The 21,217-nt window shown below is 52.5% G+C and overlaps 5 protein-coding genes across 5 annotated transcripts; 2 read left to right on the top strand and 3 right to left on the bottom strand.

Annotated features, from left to right (window-relative positions):
• Positions 1 to 1,698: 1,698 nt before the first annotated feature.
• Positions 1,699 to 2,172, bottom strand: GUITHDRAFT_152345 (hypothetical protein; the record flags this gene model as incomplete). Its single annotated transcript, XM_005833327.1, has 1 exon — positions 1,699 to 2,172. A coding segment is annotated over one exon (247 nt), but the record flags the coding sequence as incomplete, so codon positions are not given.
• A 2,939-nt stretch (positions 2,173 to 5,111) lies between these two features.
• GUITHDRAFT_152343 (hypothetical protein) lies at positions 5,112 to 6,149 on the bottom strand. Its single transcript, XM_005833326.1, is given in 3 exon segments — positions 5,112 to 5,477; positions 5,488 to 5,693; positions 5,768 to 6,149. The coding sequence occupies 2 exon segments, from the start codon at positions 5,963 to 5,965 to the stop codon at positions 5,619 to 5,621; spliced, it is 273 nt and encodes a 90-aa protein (XP_005833383.1). The 5' UTR covers positions 5,966 to 6,149; the 3' UTR covers positions 5,112 to 5,477; positions 5,488 to 5,618.
• Positions 6,150 to 13,892: 7,743 nt separating this feature from the next.
• Positions 13,893 to 16,567, top strand: GUITHDRAFT_94276 (hypothetical protein). The gene is made up of 12 exons (XM_005833325.1): positions 13,893 to 14,180; positions 14,242 to 14,669; positions 14,754 to 14,864; positions 14,964 to 15,017; positions 15,103 to 15,189; positions 15,313 to 15,393; positions 15,444 to 15,533; positions 15,584 to 15,628; positions 15,687 to 15,719; positions 15,869 to 15,992; positions 16,187 to 16,245; positions 16,392 to 16,567. The coding sequence occupies exons 1-12, from the start codon at positions 13,955 to 13,957 to the stop codon at positions 16,512 to 16,514; spliced, it is 1,461 nt and encodes a 486-aa protein (XP_005833382.1). The 5' UTR covers positions 13,893 to 13,954; the 3' UTR covers positions 16,515 to 16,567.
• Positions 16,568 to 16,686: 119 nt separating this feature from the next.
• Positions 16,687 to 20,396, bottom strand: GUITHDRAFT_107604 (hypothetical protein; the record flags this gene model as incomplete). Its single annotated transcript, XM_005833324.1, has 3 exons — positions 16,687 to 18,345; positions 18,429 to 19,860; positions 19,924 to 20,396. The coding sequence occupies 3 exons, from the start codon at positions 20,394 to 20,396 to the stop codon at positions 16,687 to 16,689; spliced, it is 3,564 nt and encodes a 1,187-aa protein (XP_005833381.1).
• A 389-nt stretch (positions 20,397 to 20,785) lies between these two features.
• GUITHDRAFT_107603 (hypothetical protein) lies at positions 20,786 to 21,134 on the top strand (the record flags this gene model as incomplete). Its single annotated transcript, XM_005833323.1, has 2 exons — positions 20,786 to 20,986; positions 21,039 to 21,134. The coding sequence occupies 2 exons, from the start codon at positions 20,786 to 20,788 to the stop codon at positions 21,132 to 21,134; spliced, it is 297 nt and encodes a 98-aa protein (XP_005833380.1).
• Between the last annotated feature and the right edge of the window lie 83 nt (positions 21,135 to 21,217).

Here is a 21,217-nt window from a genome sequence, read left to right as displayed (position 1 = left end):
CCCCCTCCCTCTCCCTCTCTCTCGCCCTCTCTGCTTCTCCTCCTTGTCCCTCTCGTTCTCTTCTCATCTTCTCTTTCTCTGCCAATCTCCATCTCATCTTCCTTACTCCAGGCCAAAATTGCAGACCCTCGAACCTCGTTCAGTGTGAAGCTGGCAGCGCAACACGTGTTGTCAAATGCTCGCGGTGAGAATGAGAATGAGCAGGAGGAGGAGGAGGAAGCGGGAAATAGAGAGTGATAACGATGATGATGATAATGATGATGATGATGATGATGATGATGATGATGATGATGATGATGATGATGATGATGATGATGATGATGATGATGATGATGATGATGATGATGATGATGATGACGACGACGACGACGACGATCATGATGGTGATGGTGATGATGATGAGAAGGAGGAACAGGAGGGGAATGATCCGGACGGGGGGGAGGGGGGAGGAGTGTGGCGCGCTGGCGGTGATCACATGTGAAGTTATGCTGTCAGGAGGGCAGGGACAACCACCGCATGCGTGGCTGATGGACTAACCAGACGCTCATGGGTCAAAATTCACAAAAACTTCAATTGATATACTCACTTCTCAGATCAAACCTTCTTCCCTCTCCTCACCTTCATGCTCTGCTCGCCTGCTGTGCAGCAATCGCTCGGCCATGGGCCAACATCGCCTGCTTCTTCATGCTGGCCAGCGAGATGATTTGCTGGAAGCGTTGCCTTAAGAACTCCGCAACCCTTGCAAGCTTCAGCTGCCCCTCAGAGGACTGATTCAGAGCTGCGAAGTGCTCCGAGAAGAGCTGGCATGTACATTTGAGGAGCAAGGAGGTACTCAAAGCAAGACGAACCTGATCACGAATGTGCTCGCTCAGTAGCTCCTCCCCCGTTGGAACCTCGTTGTCGAGAAACTCGCGGAGTTGGATGTAGATTTTCCTGAGATCGCAAGTCAAAGTAGCGGAGCCAGGGAGAGGTTGGGCAGCAAGTGCGAGGCGAGGGAGGGGAGCAGCAGCAGCAGTACCGGCGCTTCGGATCAGCGTGTATCCTGTCCCACTCCTCAGGACTGATCACCTCCACCACGTTGGTTGTGGACACGACCTTGCCGGTCAAGTCCCTCTCCTTCGTGGACAGGACCCGCACTAGGAACGACTCTTCCAGCTGCCCCGTCCTCGATTTCCTGCATAGCCTGTGATAGCGGAAAATTTTGTCGTCCATCGCTCCTAAGATGTCGTCCAAGATAAGGCAGAGAAACTCGATGTCCGAGGACGGGAAGTCCCACTCGCTCGACCCCGCTCGCGCCAGCAGCTCCTCCGGGTTTCGATTCATCAGCTTTCCCAACGCAGCATTCATCTGAATCTGCTCGCGGTCGTTCGCTCCTGGTGCCCAGAAGACCTTCCAGCACCCGACCGCGTCTCGACATCTATCCAGGCTCAAGGCATCGCAGATGTTCACGCTATCGTCCTTGTCCTCCATGTTCAAGACTGGCTGTATCGGCTGGAAGTCCTGGAAGCAGACTCTGTCAAGTCTCTTTGAGGTCTGCGACCCTTGCAGCAGCAACACCGCCTCCAAGATGTCGTGCAAGACCGACCGCAGCTCTGTCCCCATCGAGTTCAACATGTACTGCATGACTGTGGGCTTGTACCCCGAACGAGAGACGCGCATGATGAACGGACCGAACAAGCCTGTCTTGGCGTCTCGGTCGGGCAGGGGCATATCTTTGATGATCATCGACAGGCTCAAGGGCAGCGGGCGATCGATCATGCTTGCTTGCTGTGTCTGCTCAACTAGCGCCTGGAAGCCGTCGCTGTTGATGCAGTGCTTCTCCTTCCCCCGACGGATGCAGGAGGCACAAGGTCGCTGCCGGTCACACTTGAGCTTCGCTCGCTTGCAGATAAGACAGGTCGTCATGTCTCGGATCGCATCGCAGTCCGATGCGGCGCCCACCCTCAGGCACTTCCCACACGGCCGGTAGCGATCGCACTTGATCTTGTGGCTCCTGCACCTGCTACAGGACTTGCCTTCTACCTTGTCGCTCTTGGAGGCGTAAAGGTTCGGAGGAGATGGACTGGATGGCTCGACAGCCGAGTCAAAGTAATGAACAGAAAATGGCAGTGACATTGTTGAGCACAGGGTGATCAGGAAACGATGGCCATGCAAGTTCAGGTTAAAGCACCTGGTGCAAGATTGTCAGTTGATATCAACCAGGACGAAGTGTCAATGATGCATGGCTAGGTCAGTGCCTTCCTCAAGTGGAGTGGTACCAAAACTCTCAAATGTCACAGCGTGTGTTCTCAAATTCAATCTATGCGGGGTCACTGGCAACCCAGAGGAAGTAAACTCGATATCAACTAAGGTGTGTTCCCAACATCGTTCCTACATACAGTAAGACCCCTCTAGGCCTAACTTCATCTCCAGCTGTGTGCCACATGTATGTGATCTTATCTCCTCACTATCCAATCCACCTTCCCTTCAACGCCTACCGCTCCCCGCGTTACGCTTCCTGCGGTTAAATTCTGTTCTATAGTGATATCAACCGCTTTGCTTACCCTGCCTCTTTCCCTACCACTATAACCTGCTACCTCACCAGCTCTCCTGCACTCAGTCAAAATTCTTGTCGAGCCCCATCTGTAACAACCTCCTCCTCCCCTCCCTCCCCTCCCTCCCCTCCCTCCCCTCCCTCTATCAAGTTGCATTCCACCGGCGCTCCGCCATGGAGCTCATTAACTAAAAACTTGCAAGGATTAAAACCTTTTTAAGTTAAAACTGGCTCATTTTTAGAACAGCCTGTACGGCCTCTTGGGAACCCTCACCCCCCATTTTCCTGATTAACACACCCCACCTCCGTACTATCGTTAATTTTATTAGAAGTTTTACCGTACCCTACCCCCCTCTGTTTCGAACTGGACTCCAGAAAGATCCCGGTAGGGTCTCTTGTAAAATGTCCTTTTATTTGAGAGGGGTGATGGGGGTGGGCAGGGTGGGTTTGTAGGAGAGAAGGAGGTAGGGGTGGGTGGGGCATGGGGTGTGTAGTTTTGCCCTCATGGAATTTCACTCATTTCGAAGATGAAGGGTGCTCTATAAAATGCCAGTGGACTCCAGGGTAGGGTAGGGTAGGGTAGGGTAGGGTAGTGTATGATAGGAATGATAGGGAATGATAGGGTAAGGTTAGGGTAGGATTAGGGTAGGGTAGGGTACGGTTAGGGTCCGTAGTGGGTAATAATAAGACAAGACTCTTGTCCCCTTATATTCATGTCCCAGCAAAAGTCACTTTTAAAAAAAAATGTATATACCCCCCTTTGTGCCTAGAGAAATAGGGGTGATGAAGGACTTTAAAATTGAGCGAGGTTTTATTACGGTTGAAGATGACAAGATCGGATGACGTATGGCCTGATTGTGAGGGCCTCGTACTGATTTAACTTAACTTTGAGTAAAGACTCTTGCGAACTTCCGAGTCACTGTCCGAAGTTTAAGTTCCGAGTTCCGACTCCCGCCGCGCCCGAGTCCGACACGCAGCCTGCCAGTGCCCCCGAGGCTCCCGAGTCCGGCCCGCCAGTTCAACTGGCAAGTCAACTGAGTGCCGCTCGGCCCATGATGGTCCGATCTGATCCTGCCTGCGGCACCGGGGCATTCAATGCGAGTCGGCTCGGGGCCGCCGGGCCCGACTCCGGGCCGGCCGGGACGGGCTATCATGTCGGATGATCATGGCACCGTCACTGCGGGGCCCGGCTCCGAACTTGGCACTGACTGAACATGCTCGCACAAAACTCAAACGCCGGGGTCACACCCGGTGACTGTTTGTCCAGTGCGCACCGTCTGGCAGTGGGGGGCAGCAGTCGGCAGGATTGGGTTTGGTTCTCGCTGTCTTTCTCTTCTCGCCGTTTGGCCTGTGCGACAGTGTCAGGGTCAAGCCTCCTTGACTCTCCTGATTGTCCTCCGATACTGAGTCAGTGATTTTAACTATTGGAATCAATTCCTGACTCCTAGAGTCTGTGCACAGATGAATGACTAGTAGAACAGCTCAACAGCTGACTGATAAGTCCAAAGACCAAGACTCACAGATGATGTGCGCACGAAGACACCAATGACTTTCACAGCCAACCAAACACCTCAGATAACTCAGATCAACTTCCCAACAATCCCCAGCACTTTATTCCCAACACTCGTAGCAGCAAGACCAACCAAACAGCTTCCCTTCACACACCACCGCCTTACTTCCACCACTGTACGAGTGCTGCCTCTTCGACAGCCGGCGCCTCTTGATTCCTCCGGCGCCGCCTCAGCTTCCCCAGGCTCCAACCAACCGGATCTTCTAAGTCACAGACTAAGCTCCAGCCCACTAGCTTGGACCTGCAGGCTTCACTTGGTTCACAACCTGATTAGACGCATCCCTTGAACTTATCGCGTCTGAAAGAACTTCTGAGAGGTTTGTCAGAACCTGAGTTCTTACACCCTCCCTTTGGGAAGCAAGTCAGAAGGCTGCAACCTTCTCAGCTTGTCAAAATCATCTGCTTGACAGCTAAGCAGCTGTCCCCTGCGATGTCCTCCTTTCCAACGCTCGCTCTAGCTTCTTGCAGCGTTGTCAGCTGCTCCCATCACCTGACCATCAACATCTTTCCCAAGCTGACTTCCATGCTGCTCTCCTCTCCAAGGTCATCTTGCTGCTACCACTCCATCAACCGTTCTGCACAGGCTCATCCCCCATCTTGCATGCCTCCTGCGCTCCTCCTTCGCTTCAAGTGTGCACCCTGGTGCACCTGCGTTTCTCCTCCTGTGACACCTGCGCTCCTCCTCCGCTTGCGCTGCGGATGCAGTGCAGTCGCACCCCGCCAACAGTGCACCGCTGCGGCTTCTCCCCACCATCGTAGGGCCTGCGCTGCTCCTCCAGCGCTTGCGCTTCAGCAGCACTCCTGCAGCACCTGCGCTGTCCTCCTCTAGCGCATCCTGAGGCTCGTGCACACGGGTTCCTCAGCTTGTACCATCCGCATGCCACAGAGACGCTCCTCATCCGCCTGCGCTGTCCGCATGCACCTGTGCTCCTCCTCACCTTCCATCATAAACTCTTCCCAGCTGCCTGCAGTGTCAGTTCAAGACTAAGTCCTGAACACATCTGCATCTTTCAAGTCAGACAGCTCCTCCTCCTCTTCAACCTGATCCTCATGATGGGATTGGTCATCATGTGACCTCTCTGAAGCTTGCGCATTGAGCAATGAAGACATCTCCACCCATTGATGATGCCAAGAATTTAGAATTCCAATCAAGCTCCAGAGATCAGGTTCAGAATTCTTGCAATGCATTGATTGATCTCTGATTGTTTTGAACACAATTTTCTCGTTTCTAATCTATGGGCCCTTTCTATCCTATCTACCCCGGGGATCATTGTTTTGCCAAGGCACAATCATTTTTGACGTCAGCGCTTTCATTTCAACCACATGACTTATCGATCTCGACTCATCCGTCATTTCTTTCTCAATTTTCATTTTTTTTTTTTTTGGCCATTCAATTTCATCGTTCACTACCGTCATGGGTTCCATAGATCAGGATGAGCGAGTTTCTAAGATACTAACCTAGAACAGATGTCTTGGTTGCAGCTAGCCACAGGCTTGAGGAAGACGTGTCTGTCTTTATCCTCCTTCCGATTCATCCGATTCCTTCACGTTCTCCATGAGAGTCTCCTCGGTGACATCACCCGAGACACCCTCCCTGAATCGGATAGAAGACGGAAGACTGACAATTCTCGAGCGACACGGACTCGGTGGCAAGGGTCCGAGACACCCTCCCTGAATCGGAGAAAAGACGGAAGATAAAGCCTGGAAGCCACCGCAGCAGGATCGGTTGAATCTCCTTGTCGGAGACTGGAGCTCGGATCACCGTCAATCACACACGGGGCATACAACTTTGGCGACTGACGGCATGGGAACAGAGTAGCACTGTCCCTGACAGAAGCGCAGAGAGCATGACAGGCGAGCATCCTCAGAGCAGCATATCCGGTAAGGGGTCTCCGAAGAGAAATTCACCAAGGAGCCTCCACCGATTCAAAGGCAGAACTTTCGTCAGCAAATCACCAGGCTGATAAGAAGTATGAATCTTTTCTGGATAGAGCTCGTCCTTTTCTACCAAATCAACAGCATACTTCGTTCGAATATCAATGTGTTTGAGTCGACTATAACTTCGCTTGTCCCACAAAAGCCTCAGACATGGTTCATTGTCGATTAGCAAGAGAGTAGGACGAGTCTGCGTAAATCCCATCTGACCCAAGAGATTTCTATAAAGCTTGACTAGTTTCGCGCAGGTGGTGGCAGCATAAATTTCAGCTTCTGAAGAACTCAGGGCAACAACCTTCTGCATTTTTGAACCGAAGACGACTACCCCACCATTCAGAACGATTCCATATCCGCTTTGACTCCGTCTCGTAATAATCTCGGTACCCCAACCAGCATCACTGAATGCAATCATCTCATTGACAAAACACTCCTGGTGGTAAGATACTCCGTGACAATGGTATACGATCTGAACCTCCCGAGTAGTGTAAAGGTACTGTAGAAGATGAATTAAGGCATCCATATCGCACTGCCTAGGAGCCCGAGCAAAGCGACTAAGGACGCTCGTCGCGAATGCGATATCAACCCGCGTACAATTTGCCACGTAGAGAATGGACCCCAGAAGACTCTGATAAGTGCGGACTTCCTTCTTGTTCAACAACTTACCCTCCAAGTGATAAGTCTTGAGATAGTGACCAGGTAATACCGTTTTGACACCTCTGGCAACGATTTCAAAGCGTTCAACAATCTTTTCAATGAAATGCTGTTGTGACAAAGTTATCCGACCCTGATCGTCATTCTGTTCTATTTTAATGCCCAAGAAGGTACCTGTTGCCTCACTCCCCGAAAAGTCGAATACTGTGTTGAGCTTCTCAAGAAACTCAATCTTAACTGCTTCAGTTTGAGAGACAATGAGTAAGTCATCCACGAAGACAGTCAGAAGCAAGACGTCCCCCGCACAGTTGGAGTATCGGTAGATGATCTCATCATGTCCTATCCCACTTGCTCCCACCGTCTTCAACACCTGCGTGAACTTAAGATACCATCTCCTTGGTGCAATGCGAAGTCCATAGAGCGACTTCAAGACTTTGAGGAGGCACTCAGGAGGAAGACTCATGATATCTGGAGGAATCAAATACACAGGAACCTCCAAGTCACCATACAAGAAAGCAGCAGAGATATCCCTGAATGTGATTCTCCAACGGTTGCCTGCCGCGATGCTCAGCAAGAGCCGGATATTGTCCAACGATGTAGTCGGTGCAAACAATTCTTCAGATGAAGGAAGTAAGTTGCCCATGATAACTAGCCGCCCCTTTCGTTTCAAGATCTTGCCCTTCAAGTCTCGTTTTGAAGCATACACCCACAAGGCGCGAGCAAGTACAGAATGATTTGACTCCCTGTTTTTCTGATCACGCGTAACAACTTCCCAGACCCCACGACTTTCGATCTTCGCAATTTCCTCCTTTTCAGCCTGCTCCCAAAGATGCCGATCCGGGCGACGTAACATCTCTGACCTTGTCTTGGGATCTGGTAACTTGTCAAAACTACTTTCGTTCTCCACATCTCCTGCATCGCAAGCCGCTGTCATCGCGTAATCTGCCTGATTCTCAGGCATTGCAGCTGGATTGTCACGGTCGGAAGACATCAGAGATAACAGGTCAGACGCCAGCTCCACCGCGTCCCATACGGGAGAGACCAACGCTAGATTCGCCACAAGAAGACGCGTATCCCTGAAAGTAGGGTCCACATTAGCACTGACCTGTGGGGCAGATGACACAGGATCGACATGCTGTAAACGAGTTTTGTACATCTCATCCCTCCATACTGGAACAAAACGCTGGGATGCTGGCTGAAGGCTTGTCCTGTCTTCCCCCCTGTCCCAAACATACAAGATCTCTTCAGATTCAGTCGACCCCTGCACAATATGTGTAACTTGCAGATACTGTGGAAATTTCTTGTGCTGGGAAAGTACAACCACTTCAGGCGAACCCCCAACTGTAGCTTCGACAACATCCTTGATCTCATCCGCTGCACGATCAAGACAGGGTTTAAAAACCTTGGTATGGTCGGTCATATCACCAAAGACGTTCGGTGGAAAGCTGCACGAGTAATAATCTGCTAACATGCAGACCTCTGATATTGTCTCCCCACTTGTAAGCACCACCATTGCCTTCTGTTCGGTTTGTTCCAAAAACTTGATGTCAGGATCAGTGACAGACCGTAACACCCAGTAATTGTCGAGAGTTGGGAAAACAATCCGCGCGAGAAACTTTCCCTCCTTGAAAACCATCTGCAAAATTTTGCCTTGCTCTACTTGACCATTTACAAGAACTTCGACATCTCGATTGACATATTTGCTTTCCAAGACCCCTCGCTCCGCCTTGAAATCCCTCCGTGTTCTTCTGCCTGCTGGAGGAACTGGAGACATTGCACCGTCAGGCACATATTCGGTATCATCCCTCAACCGATGCTCTCCTGTATCCTCCCGTTGATCTCCAGATGTTAGGCCTTGGACCGAGGAAGGTGGAAATTCCAATTGGAGGCGCTTGCTCGCGGAAACTTCACTTGCGTCAGGACCAGAGCCTCCCTGACAGTGTCGCTTCCTGCCAGACGTTGCAACTTCCTCAGGAATTTGCAATTCTGTTTCACTCGCATTTTCCGAGGAGTCTTCGTCGTCGTCAGATGCCACTGGTGCACAAGGTACTAGTTCCTTCAACAATTCATCCTCCACATTAGATGCCTGAAAACGTCGGCAACGTAATGGAAAATACATCTCGTCAAACGTAAGATTATTCGTATGGACGATTCTATCATGCTCGATATCCCAAACCAAATACCCCACCTTATATCCAGAGAAAGCGCACGCGTTTCCCAGATTTAAACCATGAATTGCTGGATCATCCACCTTTGACGTGCGTAGTTCATTCTTGAAGAAGGTGCTGCACCCAAAAACCTTGAGCTTGCGATAGTCAAACTGCTCTGTTGTATATATCAAGTATGGTGAGGAATACCCTAGATTTCGTCCACTAGGCAGAATGTTGTACAGTAAAACTGCCTGCTGTACGGAATATTCCCATTTGCTCCGGGGTACTCCGCTCTGACGTAGTAACGTCCGATGAATGGACATTACGCTTCTGATTCCACGTTCAGCGAACGCATTGTAGACCTGAGAGTACTCTGGAATTTTGTCATGTCGTATCCCATGATCAACGAAAAAGCTCTCCAGCTCCACAGAGCTGAATTCTGAACCGTTGTCAGATACAATCTTCTGTACCTTAGGACGAGAGCTGTCACGATCCTCTTGTAACAGTATTTCCTTGAGGATAGCAGTCGTCTGACTTTTCGTGCGCATAGGTCTTACTCGCACAAATCCCGAAAAGACGTCCACAATGATCAAGAAATATCTATAACCACCAGGCTCGGATTGTACAATTACGTCTTTCAAATCCATATGCCAGACTTGATTGACCTCTGATGCCCGCTCCTGTCGGAAATCCGACTGTCGATGGATCGGCCGTGAGACGAACTTTGCTATTCTACAGGTGTGACAAGGAGATTTCTTTAGGCGCCTGTCGTACGTGACATACTTCACCGAATCGGCTAGTAATTTTTGAATCTTTGCTTCCAGATGTCCGAGCCGAAGGTGCCAGATGGCCGATTCTGTCGCAGCTGACAATCGGGACTGCTCACACATGTTCTCCTCTGGCTTGAGAGTCACTAAACTTGATGGACCCCCACTGTAATTATCACCATTGCTCGTACCAGCGCAAGAGGTTGTACTGTTGCACGCCACACTAATCTTCCCATCTCCCATGAAAACCGTCTGCAAAAAGTACAACCTATCTCGTTGGAATACATCGATTTTCAATGCACCATCTTCTGAGCAAATGTAAGACTTTAGGGCACTCCTGGAGCCCCGTGATAACATGTGGTAGTCAGTCCCAAGAACATCATCCAAGCTAAGCAACGATATCGGGACAAGCGGGCATACGCGAACGTTGACAATAATCTCGTCCAGACATGTGTTAGTTGTTGGACAAACCAGTTGCAGTCGTAATTTTCCAACCTTATCACAGACGACAGTACCTCCAGCGGTAAGCACCTGAAATTCAGGTCCAGCTTGGACATCAAACAACATAGACTCTTCCTTGACCATGGAGATATTAGCACCAGAGTCCAGCAAGAACGTATGGCCTCCAGCTCCTTCTTTCTCCTTTACCTGCAATGCAATTTCCTGCAATTCCTCGATGGTAGACGTGGAGTCGAGACCAAATGTGAAATTTGCTTTCCACGCTCCTTGCCTTCGATTAGCCTGTGATGCAGATTCCGTTGCATTCTGGGCCGATGAGCGTTCAAATGGATTTGCAGGAACAGAAGATTTCTTTTCTGACTCATTCCGCTGGCCGTCTGCGTCAGCCTTCTGCTGGTGACTGTGTGAACTTGAAGAAGCATTCGCTGCCATGCGTTGAGCTGCCTGAATCAACGCTTCCCCCATCTTGCGCGTGGTTTCAGCGTCCACAACTCCCCCTGACAACAAATTCTGCAAGACAGATGACGGTTGTTCACTTTCAACCCCTCGAGGGTTAAACCGCTGATTTTTGTAGTTGCCATTATTTTGATTGTAGTTGTTGTTATTGTAGTTGTGGTTGTGATTGAAATTTCCATGACCTCGACCACCCTTCCAACCTTTGCCTCCATGTCCTTTCTGTCCACCCTGACCTCTTCCATAGCCTCCTTTAAAACTTCCTCTCCCTCCATTATGGTACCCATCCTGATTCCTCCTTCCCCTGCCACGGTAACCCGTATGGTTAGGTCCGCCGTCCCCCTCGCCTCCGCGGCCAGGGAAACCACCACGGTATGAGCTAGGGTCAAACGCCGCCTGATCTTGTCCCGTCCTACCAGGTCCTGAAGGAGCTTGACCAGAAGCCTGGTAAAACGTTGGGACGTTCCCGACCGGACCTTGGATAGGAAATGGATACATAGAGGGTTGACCTTGAGCATAGAAATTGAAAAACGGGTCTTGGCTGGGAAACATGATACCTTGAGGATATGATGGAGGTATACTCCCACGAACTGGGTAATTACCATACCATTTGGGATCGACGTGAGAATTCTCTCCCGAATCCGCTTGACCACTGTTTTCGCCTGACCCCGAGGATCTCTTCTTGCCCACTGCAACTTCTCCGACAGCCTGCGGTTCATTCGGTACCAACGGTTCACTTGCCACAGTGATATTCACCACTGACACGTCTCCCTTCGCATCCATCGCGGGCGTCACGGTCGTAGTCGTCTTGCTTCTAGTTTTTAAGATGCGCCCCCAGTGGAATATTTCGTCGAGAGAAATCTTTTCTGGTCTCATATTACTCTTCTTCCAATTTCGCAATTCTCTATTCAATGCCAATGACTGCAACGATTCACAAGTCGATTCTTTACACCTGGCATGCAAGAGTTCAGCGATCTGGATCTCTAACGGCCCCATCCTTTGGTGTGCCCCCACAACACCTTGAATACTATCCTTGAGATTCTTAAACAGTAGCTTGATTTTGTCCACGTTCCTCCAGAAGGCTTCTTCAGACTCAAGTGGCTGTTTCGCTAGCGCTCTGAGCTGATCTCTCCCTTCGTCCTCAGTAAGCTCGATAAGCTCAGCTCCACTTCGTTGCTTTACATTCCAGCGTACCAGTGCCAAAGTTTTGAAGAATGCCAAAGGATAGTTGCCTCCTCCTGACATCTGCCACTCTATGTCGAAATCATCCTTTAGCTTAACTCGAAAATAACTGTTCGTGCTGACAAGTACCTCAGCAATATCCTCAAATAAGACTTCCACCTCCTGTCGATCAGCTGAGGATCTGAACAACCTCGGTGATATTTGGTACTTGTGTGGAGAGAAAACCACAGATGTATCGAGTGGATTACCCATCTCTCCATCCTCTGAAGCACCATCATTCACATCCTCGCTGGCTGCGATTGCCTCCTCGAATTTTCCTCGCAACTTCTTAAACTTCTCAAGAGCATCCTTGAATTTCTTCCCATTCTTCCAAATGTACCCAGCATGCAGAAACAACGCCGTGACCTGAATCTTCCACTCCAGCGAAGAGAATTTTTCTAGACCTTCTGGAGACGACTCCCACATTTCATGAAATTCTCCAACAAACGATCCAGTCTCGTCAATCGGAAACAAGTCCAACAGTTTTAAGAAACAAGCCCCAAGATTCGGACGAAAACGACTCATGGCACCTGAGAAAGGAAGGAACAGGTCCTCGAGTTTTTCCTTGGAGGTAACCTTCCCATGCTTCAGCTTGTCGACCTGAACATCACCATGGCTTCGTTTCAACTCCTCTTGCAGATCTGGCATGCTCATGCTCATGATCGTCAACTTGGAGTTACCAATACCGTTCCAAAAAAAATGAGTAACAGCGTACAGTATAACTTAAAGAGCCTTCAAACTCGTTGTCAATTCGACGCACAAAGACCAAGAGCCCTTAAACTCGTTGTCCTTGGAATGTTATCGTAGAGTCTTTTTGTATTCCTTTGTTCGTGGATACAAAAAGAAAATTTTCTTTTTGTATTGGAATCAATTCCTGACTCCTAGAGTCTGTGCACAGATGAATGACTAGTAGAACAGCTCAACAGCTGACTGATAAGTCCAAAGACCAAGACTCACAGATGATGTGCGCACGAAGACACCAATGACTTTCACAGCCAACCAAACACCTCAGATAACTCAGATCAACTTCCCAACAATCCCCAGCACTTTATTCCCAACACTCGTAGCAGCAAGACCAACCAAACAGCTTCCCTTCACACACCACCGCCTTACTTCCACCACTGTACGAGTGCTGCCTCTTCGACAGCCGGCGCCTCTTGATTCCTCCGGCGCCGCCTCAGCTTCCCCAGGCTCCAACCAACCGGATCTTCTAAGTCACAGACTAAGCTCCAGCCCACTAGCTTGGACCTGCAGGCTTCACATGGTTCACAACCTGATTAGACGCATCCCTTGAACTTATCGCGTCTGAAAGAACTTCTGAGAGGTTTGTCAGAACCTGAGTTCTTACATTAACTTAACTTTGAGTAAAGACCTGACTGTATTACAGAGTCACAAAACTCTTCTGTAAACCAACTTCGGACGACCCTACGTGATCGGATGGCGGCCCGGCCGCTGCTCGCCGGCGCGCCGCCCGGCCGCCCGGCCGACGGGCCCCAGTCACTGCTGCCCGGCGGGCCGCGCAACGGAACTGAGTTGGCGCGGCAAAAGTACGGTCTTTACTCAAAGTTAAGTTAAAAATCAGTACGTCAGTCAGTTTGTTGCGGGAGGCTAGATCGAGGGGTAGTAGCCATAATTGCAGGGGTACTGATCAATTTTACACTAATTTTAAAAAAATCAACATACTGTTTGTGTATAATATTTGAAATTTCAAAGAAAAAATAAGTGTATAATGAACATGTGGAAGGAGACAGGGTGGGGATGTTTCTTGTTGGGGTAGGGGTCAGGTGTCGGCCGCAACATGCAACAAAGAAAACTGATCGGAACAATGGACAGGGGAGATGAAACAGAGAGGAGCAAGGAGACGAGCACAGAGGATAGAGGATAGAGGATGGAGCATAGAGGATAGAGCATGAAGATAGACGAATGTCAGCGAGTGCAGAGGGAAGCATGATTGGAGGGAGGGAGAGATATCCAAACCTGACCACGAAGTTAGCAACGAAAAGTAAAGCACGGGGAAAGAAAAGGGTCAATGAAAGAACGAATGTATTGTCTTGGAGGATCAGTAGAACAGAAAAGATGCGACAAAGGACAAATCAAAAACAGATGAGAGAGAGAAATGTTGTTTGGTTTATGGCTGACTTGCTGCTGTTGACAGGAAACGAATCCAAAACCTGCTTGATCAATTCCAGAGGACGAAGACTTGAAGAATTAGATTATGCTCAGACACCGACTTTCCTTGTACAGTGTGATTAGAAATGGACTTATGATGGCAGGCAACACCGCCAAGCTACATTCGTTCGCACACCGAGGTGTAAAGGCTCGCACTAGAAGCTTGAACTTTGCAATGAAGCGTGGGGGGTTGAGGGGGTTTGCAAATCAAACGCAGTCCACGGGAAAGATCGTCCCATTCAAACTTGCAGACATCGGGGAAGGCATAACAGGTAGAGTGTTAGCAGTTGAAGTGAAGGGAGCGTGTGTTGGACTGAAATCCTTCCATCTCAGAGGCGGAGGTTCTTCAATGGTTTGTGAAGGTCGGCGACGAGGTCAAGGCGTTCGATCCAGTCTGTGAAGTTCAAAGTGACAAGGCGACGGTGGAGATCCCGAGCAGGTACGACGGTGTCATCGCGAAGCTGCACTACAAGGTAGGCGATGTAGCGCATGTCGGCAAACCTTTGCTGGACATTCGACAAAAAGGATCTGGGGGCCTTTCGGTGGACGAGGACGATGCAGAAGCGATCGAGACTTCAGCAGCAGGAGAGGAAGGGGCGCCTGCAGTGGCGTCCCATGATCCCTCCTCTCCCCGCGACTCAGACCCATCGGGTGCTCCACTGAAGCCGCTGGCTACTCCAGCCGTCCGGGCGATCGCGAAGACCAACGGAATCGACCTGAAGAGTGTGCAGGGGTCAGGACGAGGAGGCAGGATCATGAAGGTAGCATGCTGAGCTTGCTCTCCCCAGCTCTCTTCCTCTTCGTCTGCTCCTCCTTCATGTTCTGAGAGAGGAGCGTCGATGCAGGAGGATTTGTTAAGGTATGTGGGCAAGTCACCCGTCCTCGAGGAGGTGCCCTCTCAGACTCTCGCCCTGCAAGCCGATCAGCACAAGTCAGAGCCCGACCAGCGGGAGGAGGTGCAGTCTGCTAGCAAGGTAACCAGCGCGAACGAAGGAGCCGGGCGGGTTGACTGATGGATGTCTGCCGTCCAGGCGGCGGAAACTCGCTCTTTGGAGGATGTGCATATTCCGATCCGAGGGTACACTCGCGCCATGATCAAGACGATGCAAGTACGTCGGCATGCCCTGATGCTGCGGAAGCCTCTTGGCTTGCGCCACGGCGATGGATGTTGTCTCTCACGGTGGTGATCAACAGGCTCAGTCCTCCATCCCTCACTTCGGATTCAGCGAGGATTATGAGATAGATCGTTTGGTGGAGCTCAAAGCGCTCTTGGCAAGAGAGGTCACTTGGCTCTTGGCTCAGATGTGTGCTGTGCGATGATTGCATCTCTGACATGTTGAAAGACAGCTGTTGATCTAGATGTGCAACTTGGTAGTCCTCTGATTTTGTTCTTTCTCCGAGCAGAAAAGTCTGAACGGAGTCAAGCTGACATACATGCCGTTCCTGATCAAATCTCTCTCTCAAGCGCTGCTGGAGTTTCCCGAGGTCTTACCTAGAACGATCTGACGAGAAGATTGAGATGAGTATGATTGCAGATCAACTCAAGTCTTTCAGCAGACCTCAACAACATCATCCACAGAAAACGTCACAATGTTGGCATCGCAGTCGACTCCCCGTCAGGATTGGTAGAGCGTTCTGCATGCGAGCAAAACGAGGTTGTGAGGAGATGGTGCAGGTTGTTCCCAACATCAAGAATGTACAAGAGCTTTCCATCGTTCAGGTAAGATCATGCGTTCTTCCCTCTATATTCTTCCTGACAGGATTGCACATTCTCACAGATCGCCGAAGAGCTTGCAAGACTGACAAACCTGGTGCTCCCGCATCTGTTGCATACTGTTGATGACGTGCCAGACCGTCGTTGTCCTCCCAACTCCCTTTCCTGACATGTTTGTCGATATCAACTATTCGACATCCACATCCTTCCAGCCTCGCACATGTCCTCTGTAATTGTGTTGAGCAGGCAAGGGCCAACAAGCTGAGCAAAGAAGACATCTCGGGAGGAACCATCACCTTGAGCAACATCGGCACTATCGGAGGGACGTACACTTCACCCATCCTCAATCCGGGGGAAGCTGTGATAGGAGGTGAGAGGGAGAGGAGGAGGGGAACGAGGAGGAGAGAACGATGAGAACGAGGAAGTGCAATTGGAGGAGGAGGAGAATGAGGACAGAAAGGAGGAGGAGGACAAAGAGGAGGAGGAGGAGGAGGACAAAGAGGAGGAGGAGGAGGAGGAGGAGGACGACGACGATGAAAATGTGAACTCACTGGTGCTTGTTAGCCATCGGAAAGATAGAGAAGCAGCCCTACATCAAAGATGGAACTTTGAAGGAGAGGACGGTGAATACCCCAGACCCACTCCCCCTCTCTCCCGTCCTCCTCTTCCTCCTTCCGTCCCTTCCATTCTGTACTCTCCCTCCTCTGCTTCCACTTTGGCCTCCTCAGCTCCCGCCTTCCTCCTTACCTCTCACCTGGTTTCGATTCAGATCATCCGCATCAGCTGGGCGGCAGATCATCGCATCCTCGCCGGAGCGAGCATCGCCCGGTTCTCCAACCGGTTCAAGGAGATCCTGCAGGAGCCTAGCGTCATGCTGTTGAGTCTGCGATGATGGGGGGAGGGAGGAGGACTGAAGCTCGGTAGTACATCTTCAAGTACCGCAGCACAGAACTGTAGGAGTTGCAGGGGGGGAGGAGGACGAGTGGAGGGGAGGGAGGAGGACGAGAAGGGGGGGCGAGGAGGCAGGGGGTGAGGAGGAGGATCATAGTACGAGGAGGCATCCTTCATTCCTTCAAGTTCGCAAGGTGCTGCAGGGCCTCGACGCCTCTGGCGAAGTTGAGGAGCGTCTCGAGCTCTACCCTCCTCTCGCTCTTCTCCTCTCCTCCCTCCTCCCTCCTCTTCGCGCCCTCGGTGCTCCTCCTGTGTAGTTCTCCATGCTCCCTCTTCCTCTCCCCTCGCTGCTCCTGCCCCCTCCTCCCGAACGGGGACTCGGCCGTCAAGCTCCTCCTCGTCTCGGGGGTGGAGAGGCTGGAGCGAGAGCTGCGAGAGGGGTCCAACTTCTCCTTCTCCTTCCCCGCCTGCACCAGCGCCCTGCCGATGCTTCTTTCCATCCTCCCGCCGCTCGTGCTTGGCTGGTTCCTCCTGCTCAGGTGTAGGAGCACCTCCGCGTGCGCTTTCTTCCTCTCCACCTCCTCCTCGAGCTCCTCCCGTCCTGCCGCGTACTCCTGTAAGAGCTTGCGCAACGTCATCCTCTCTCGCTCTCCTTCCAGCTTTCCGGCCTTGAGTTCAACCACCTCCTCCTCCATCGCCCGCAGCTCTTCCTCCTTGCTTGCGATCTCTTCCCTCATGGCATGCAGCTCTGTCATCCATTCCCTCTCCCTTCCCTCCGCTTCCTTCTGTAGCCTCCGTAGTTTGTCCTGTGTTGCCCTCGTCCTCTCCTCCTCTATCCGCAGCTTCTCCGCGAGCTCCTCCTCCCGCCGACGGCTCCTCTGCCTCTCCTCCTCCTCCCTCTTGACCTCTTCCCTCAGTGCGATATGCCGCGCGGCTGCTTCCTGCATGAAGAAGATGTGCCGAGACGAAAGCTCCTCCATCCCCCCGCACAGCCGCCTCATCATCTCCTCACTCATAGCAAGCATGGAGCAAGCTCGTGCCAGGGAGGCGTTCACTCCCGCTAGCTCCCTGGCCGCCTCCACGCTCCTCCTCCCTTCCTCCCACTGCCGCTCCTCCACCACCCGCAGCTTCTGCTGGAGCGCGTCTGCAGCTCCTTGCAGGATCTTGTTCGCCATCTCCGCACCCCTCAGCCCATCATGTGACTCGTTGAGTTCCCTCCTGGTCGTCTGCAGCTCCCGCACTCTCTCTTCATGCTGCTGCTCGTGGCTCAGGATCACTTGCTGCAGCGAGCGAATCCTGCTCTCCTTCTCGGTCAAGCGCAGCTTCAGCTCCTCCTTTTCCTCCTTGAGCTCCTTGACCCGCTCCTCCGCCTCCTGTCCGTGACGCCTGGCTTCCCTTAGCCTCCCTTCCAGCACTCTCGTCTCCTCCTCCCTCTCCATCCTCTCCTCCTCCGCGCTCCTCCTCTCTCTCCCCCACGACTTCTTCTCCTCCTGCGCCTTCAGAACCAGCGAGTCGACATGAGACTTCAGCGATGTCAGAAGCAGCGCCATGGAGGCCGCCTCCTGCTCCAGCTCCTCCACCTTCTCAGCCTCCTCCTCCCTCCTCCTCGCACTCTCGTCCCACTGAGAGCGGAGGATCCCGAGGCTCTGCGTAGCCTTCTCCTCCATCTGACTGACCTGCTCGCACACTGCCGACTTCTCCTCCAGCAGTCTCTTCCACTCCTCGCACATCCTCCTGCTCTCCTCCAGCTCCGCCTCCAACTCCTTCCTCCTCTCCGACTCGTCAGCCAGGGCCCGCAGTGCCGAGCTGGAGCTCATCAGCGCGTCGCCAAGCTGCAAACCACCCGTCAGACAAGGTCATAGGAGGTGGAGAAGGGGAGGGTGGGCTGGCGAGGACCCCGCAAACTATTTCTCACCTCTTTCCTCTCAGCTTCAGACCTGCTGAGATCTGCGTCCACTCTCTGCGAGTGCTCGGCGGATGCTCGGAGCCTCCGTTGAAGAGCCTCTGTACGCTCGTCGTGTTCTGCCTGCACCCTCGTAAGCTCCTCCTGGTGCAGCAGGAGCAGCTCCCGCACGCGCTCCTCCCTCTCCTCAAGCTCAGCCTTATGCTCCTTCTCCATCCTCCTCCTCTCCTCCTCCTCCGTCCTCTTCAGGCTCTGGATCTCCTCATGGTGCGATCTCGCCATCTCCTCCTCCCTCCCTCGCAGAAGCGCGTCCTTCTCCTGCAGGCTGTAGGTCGCCATCATCAGCGCCTTGCCGTGCTCGGCTCGCAATGAACTGATCGCCAGCTCGCATGCTCTCCTCTCCTTCTCGATCGCCGCCCTCAGCTCCTCCTTCTGCTTCTCCTCCAGCAGCCTGATGCTCGTCCCGTGCTCTGCGCTCACTTGCTCAAAGATTCTCTTCGACTCTTTCACCTCCTCCTCTAGCGCCGCCATCGCCTCCTTCATCCTCTCCTTCTCCCGCTCCTCCTCCAGCAGCTTCCTCTCCATCACCCCCTCGTACGACCGTGAGCTCTCGAGGGTTGTCAGTGTGGCCTGCAGCTGGGACTGCAGCTGGGAGCAATGAGACTCGGAGAGGGCGAGTTTCTCCTCCAGCTCATCCACTGACTTCAAGACCTTCTGCTGCAGAGAGTCACTTCTCTCCGACGCGGCGGAAACCTGAAGCATCGCCGAGGAGACTTCGGATACCGTCCTCCTCAGTTCGCTCATGGGGCTTTTCCTCCCCTGCCGTCCTTCCTCCTCCCCCTCCTCATCTTCCTCCTCCTGCTTCCTGCCCTTCAGACCCTTAACAACTTTCGTCACCACCGGCAGCTTCAGGACGTTTGCAAGGGAGCGGGTCAGCTGACCAACCTCCTCGTCCTCGTCCTCGTCCTCGTCCTTGGCTACTCTCTTCGCGCTGTTGGGTACCTGTTTGTCGCCAGCTCGGCTGTTGCCGTTGGCCTGCATCGCTCGGAGCTCTCGCGTCAGCCGCGCGTTCTCGACCTTCTCCCTCGCGATCTTCTCCTGCAGCGAGAGGATCTCTGCCTTCGCCTCCATGTTCAGGCTGCTGATCGCCTGCTTCCACCCGACCACATCCTGCTGCAGCGTGACTTTCTCTGCCTGCCAAGACGCTGCCTGTCGCTCGTAGCTCAAGATCCTCTTGCTTGCCTCCGCCATCTTCTGCTGGCTTTCCGCAAGTTCGCGCCGAAGCTTCTGCATTTCCTCCCGCTCGCTCGCTTCTCCTCCCTCCCCCCTTGCTTTCTCCTCCAGCATTTCCACCTGCTCCCGCAGCCAAAGCGCCTCCGCCTTCCACTTCTCCAGGTTCCATCCAGCTTCGAAGGAGATCCCCGAGCGGGGCGTGTCGACGCTCCTTGGTGTCAACGTCAGTTGACTCCTCCTGCTTGCCCGACTCCTCTCCTGCATCCCTGACAACCTGCTCTCCCCGGGTCCTGTGCCTTCGCCCTCCCGCTCCTGCCTGCTGCTCGTATGCTCAGTGCGGGGAGTCTTAGGAGGACGCGGTTGCCCCTCCTGCTGCGGCTCCCGAGGGCTCCCGAGGGACTCGCGGCTGTTGAGAGTGACGGCTCGATGCTCAGGTCGGATGGCAGTCAGGTTGAGCGCCAGGACTCCAGTGCTGCTGCGGGGAGCAGGAGACTCGTGCTCGGGGACTGGCTGCGCCTCCTGCAGCGACTCTCTTGCTCTGGGATCCTCAGCTCCTGGTCTCTGCGCTTCAGCTCCGTCCTCTCCTTCACCATCTTTCCTCAGCGCATGGTTCCTCGGAGGTTTAGACCTCCTGTACTTGATCCTTTCCTTTCTCAGGTTACCTGTGGTTTCATCCTCGCGGGGGGAGGAGAGGGGAGAGTCGCTCAGCGGCGATCGCTGCCAGCGGTCAGACGGAGGGCTAGTCATGGCTGGGGAATCAGTGCATCTGAGAACTGAAGAGTACAAGTCAGAGAGCACTGGAGTGAAGCAAAGAAGGAACAAGGTGTTTGGCAAATTCTTGGAGGTTGTGAAGAGAGGAGAGAGAGAGGAAATGTGAACAAATCCGGATTTAGAGGTTGAGAAAATCAGGATGAAAGATGATGAATGTGCAAACTATACTGCCCTTCTATCATATTGACCATGAACAGTTATGGTAAAATCTCCTCTCCTCCTCCTCCTCCTCCTCCTCCTCCTCCTCCTCCTCCTCCTCCTCCTCCTCCTCCGCTGATCGAGAGCCTCACGGTTCTTCTCGTCTCTTCCTCTCCTTCTTCTGAGTCTGTTTGCTCCAGATCCTGCTGCTCTTCCCTTGCCCTCTGATGATTCACGAGTGCCTGGTGTTGGAGCTTGGGGCGGTGTCATCGGCGATTCTGTTTGGGATGCAGGTTGCGCTGAGATCAAGCGGAGCATACGTCAGACTGGTCGCCCTGCTCTTCTTCCTTGTCCTGATGGCAATCCGTGAGTACCTCAGGACTTGCTCCCGCAAGTCTGCAGTGAAGCACCAGGCCGAGCTGGATCAGGTCTGGGAGGACATTCTATCGCAAGAAGACGACTCAAAGTTGAGAGTGCTAGTCGAAATGGCAGAAGCCTTTTGTAACAGCGCAAAGAAGCCAACAAACTTGCGGCAATTTCGCCTGGCGTACATTCAAACAAGCGAAGGGGATGTAAAGACAGACGTGGAAAGGATTCGAACCCTGGAATCATTTTCAGCGCTGAAAGAACTCGCTCTTCTTCTACGCATGCTTCATTTG

The sequence above is a fragment of the Guillardia theta genome (genome assembly GCF_000315625.1).
Source record: "Guillardia theta CCMP2712 unplaced genomic scaffold GUITHscaffold_30, whole genome shotgun sequence".
NCBI classification, from domain to species: Eukaryota; class Cryptophyceae; order Pyrenomonadales; family Geminigeraceae; genus Guillardia; species Guillardia theta.
Note: the sequence above shows the minus strand (reverse complement) of the source record. Positions and strands in the feature narration are given on the sequence as shown.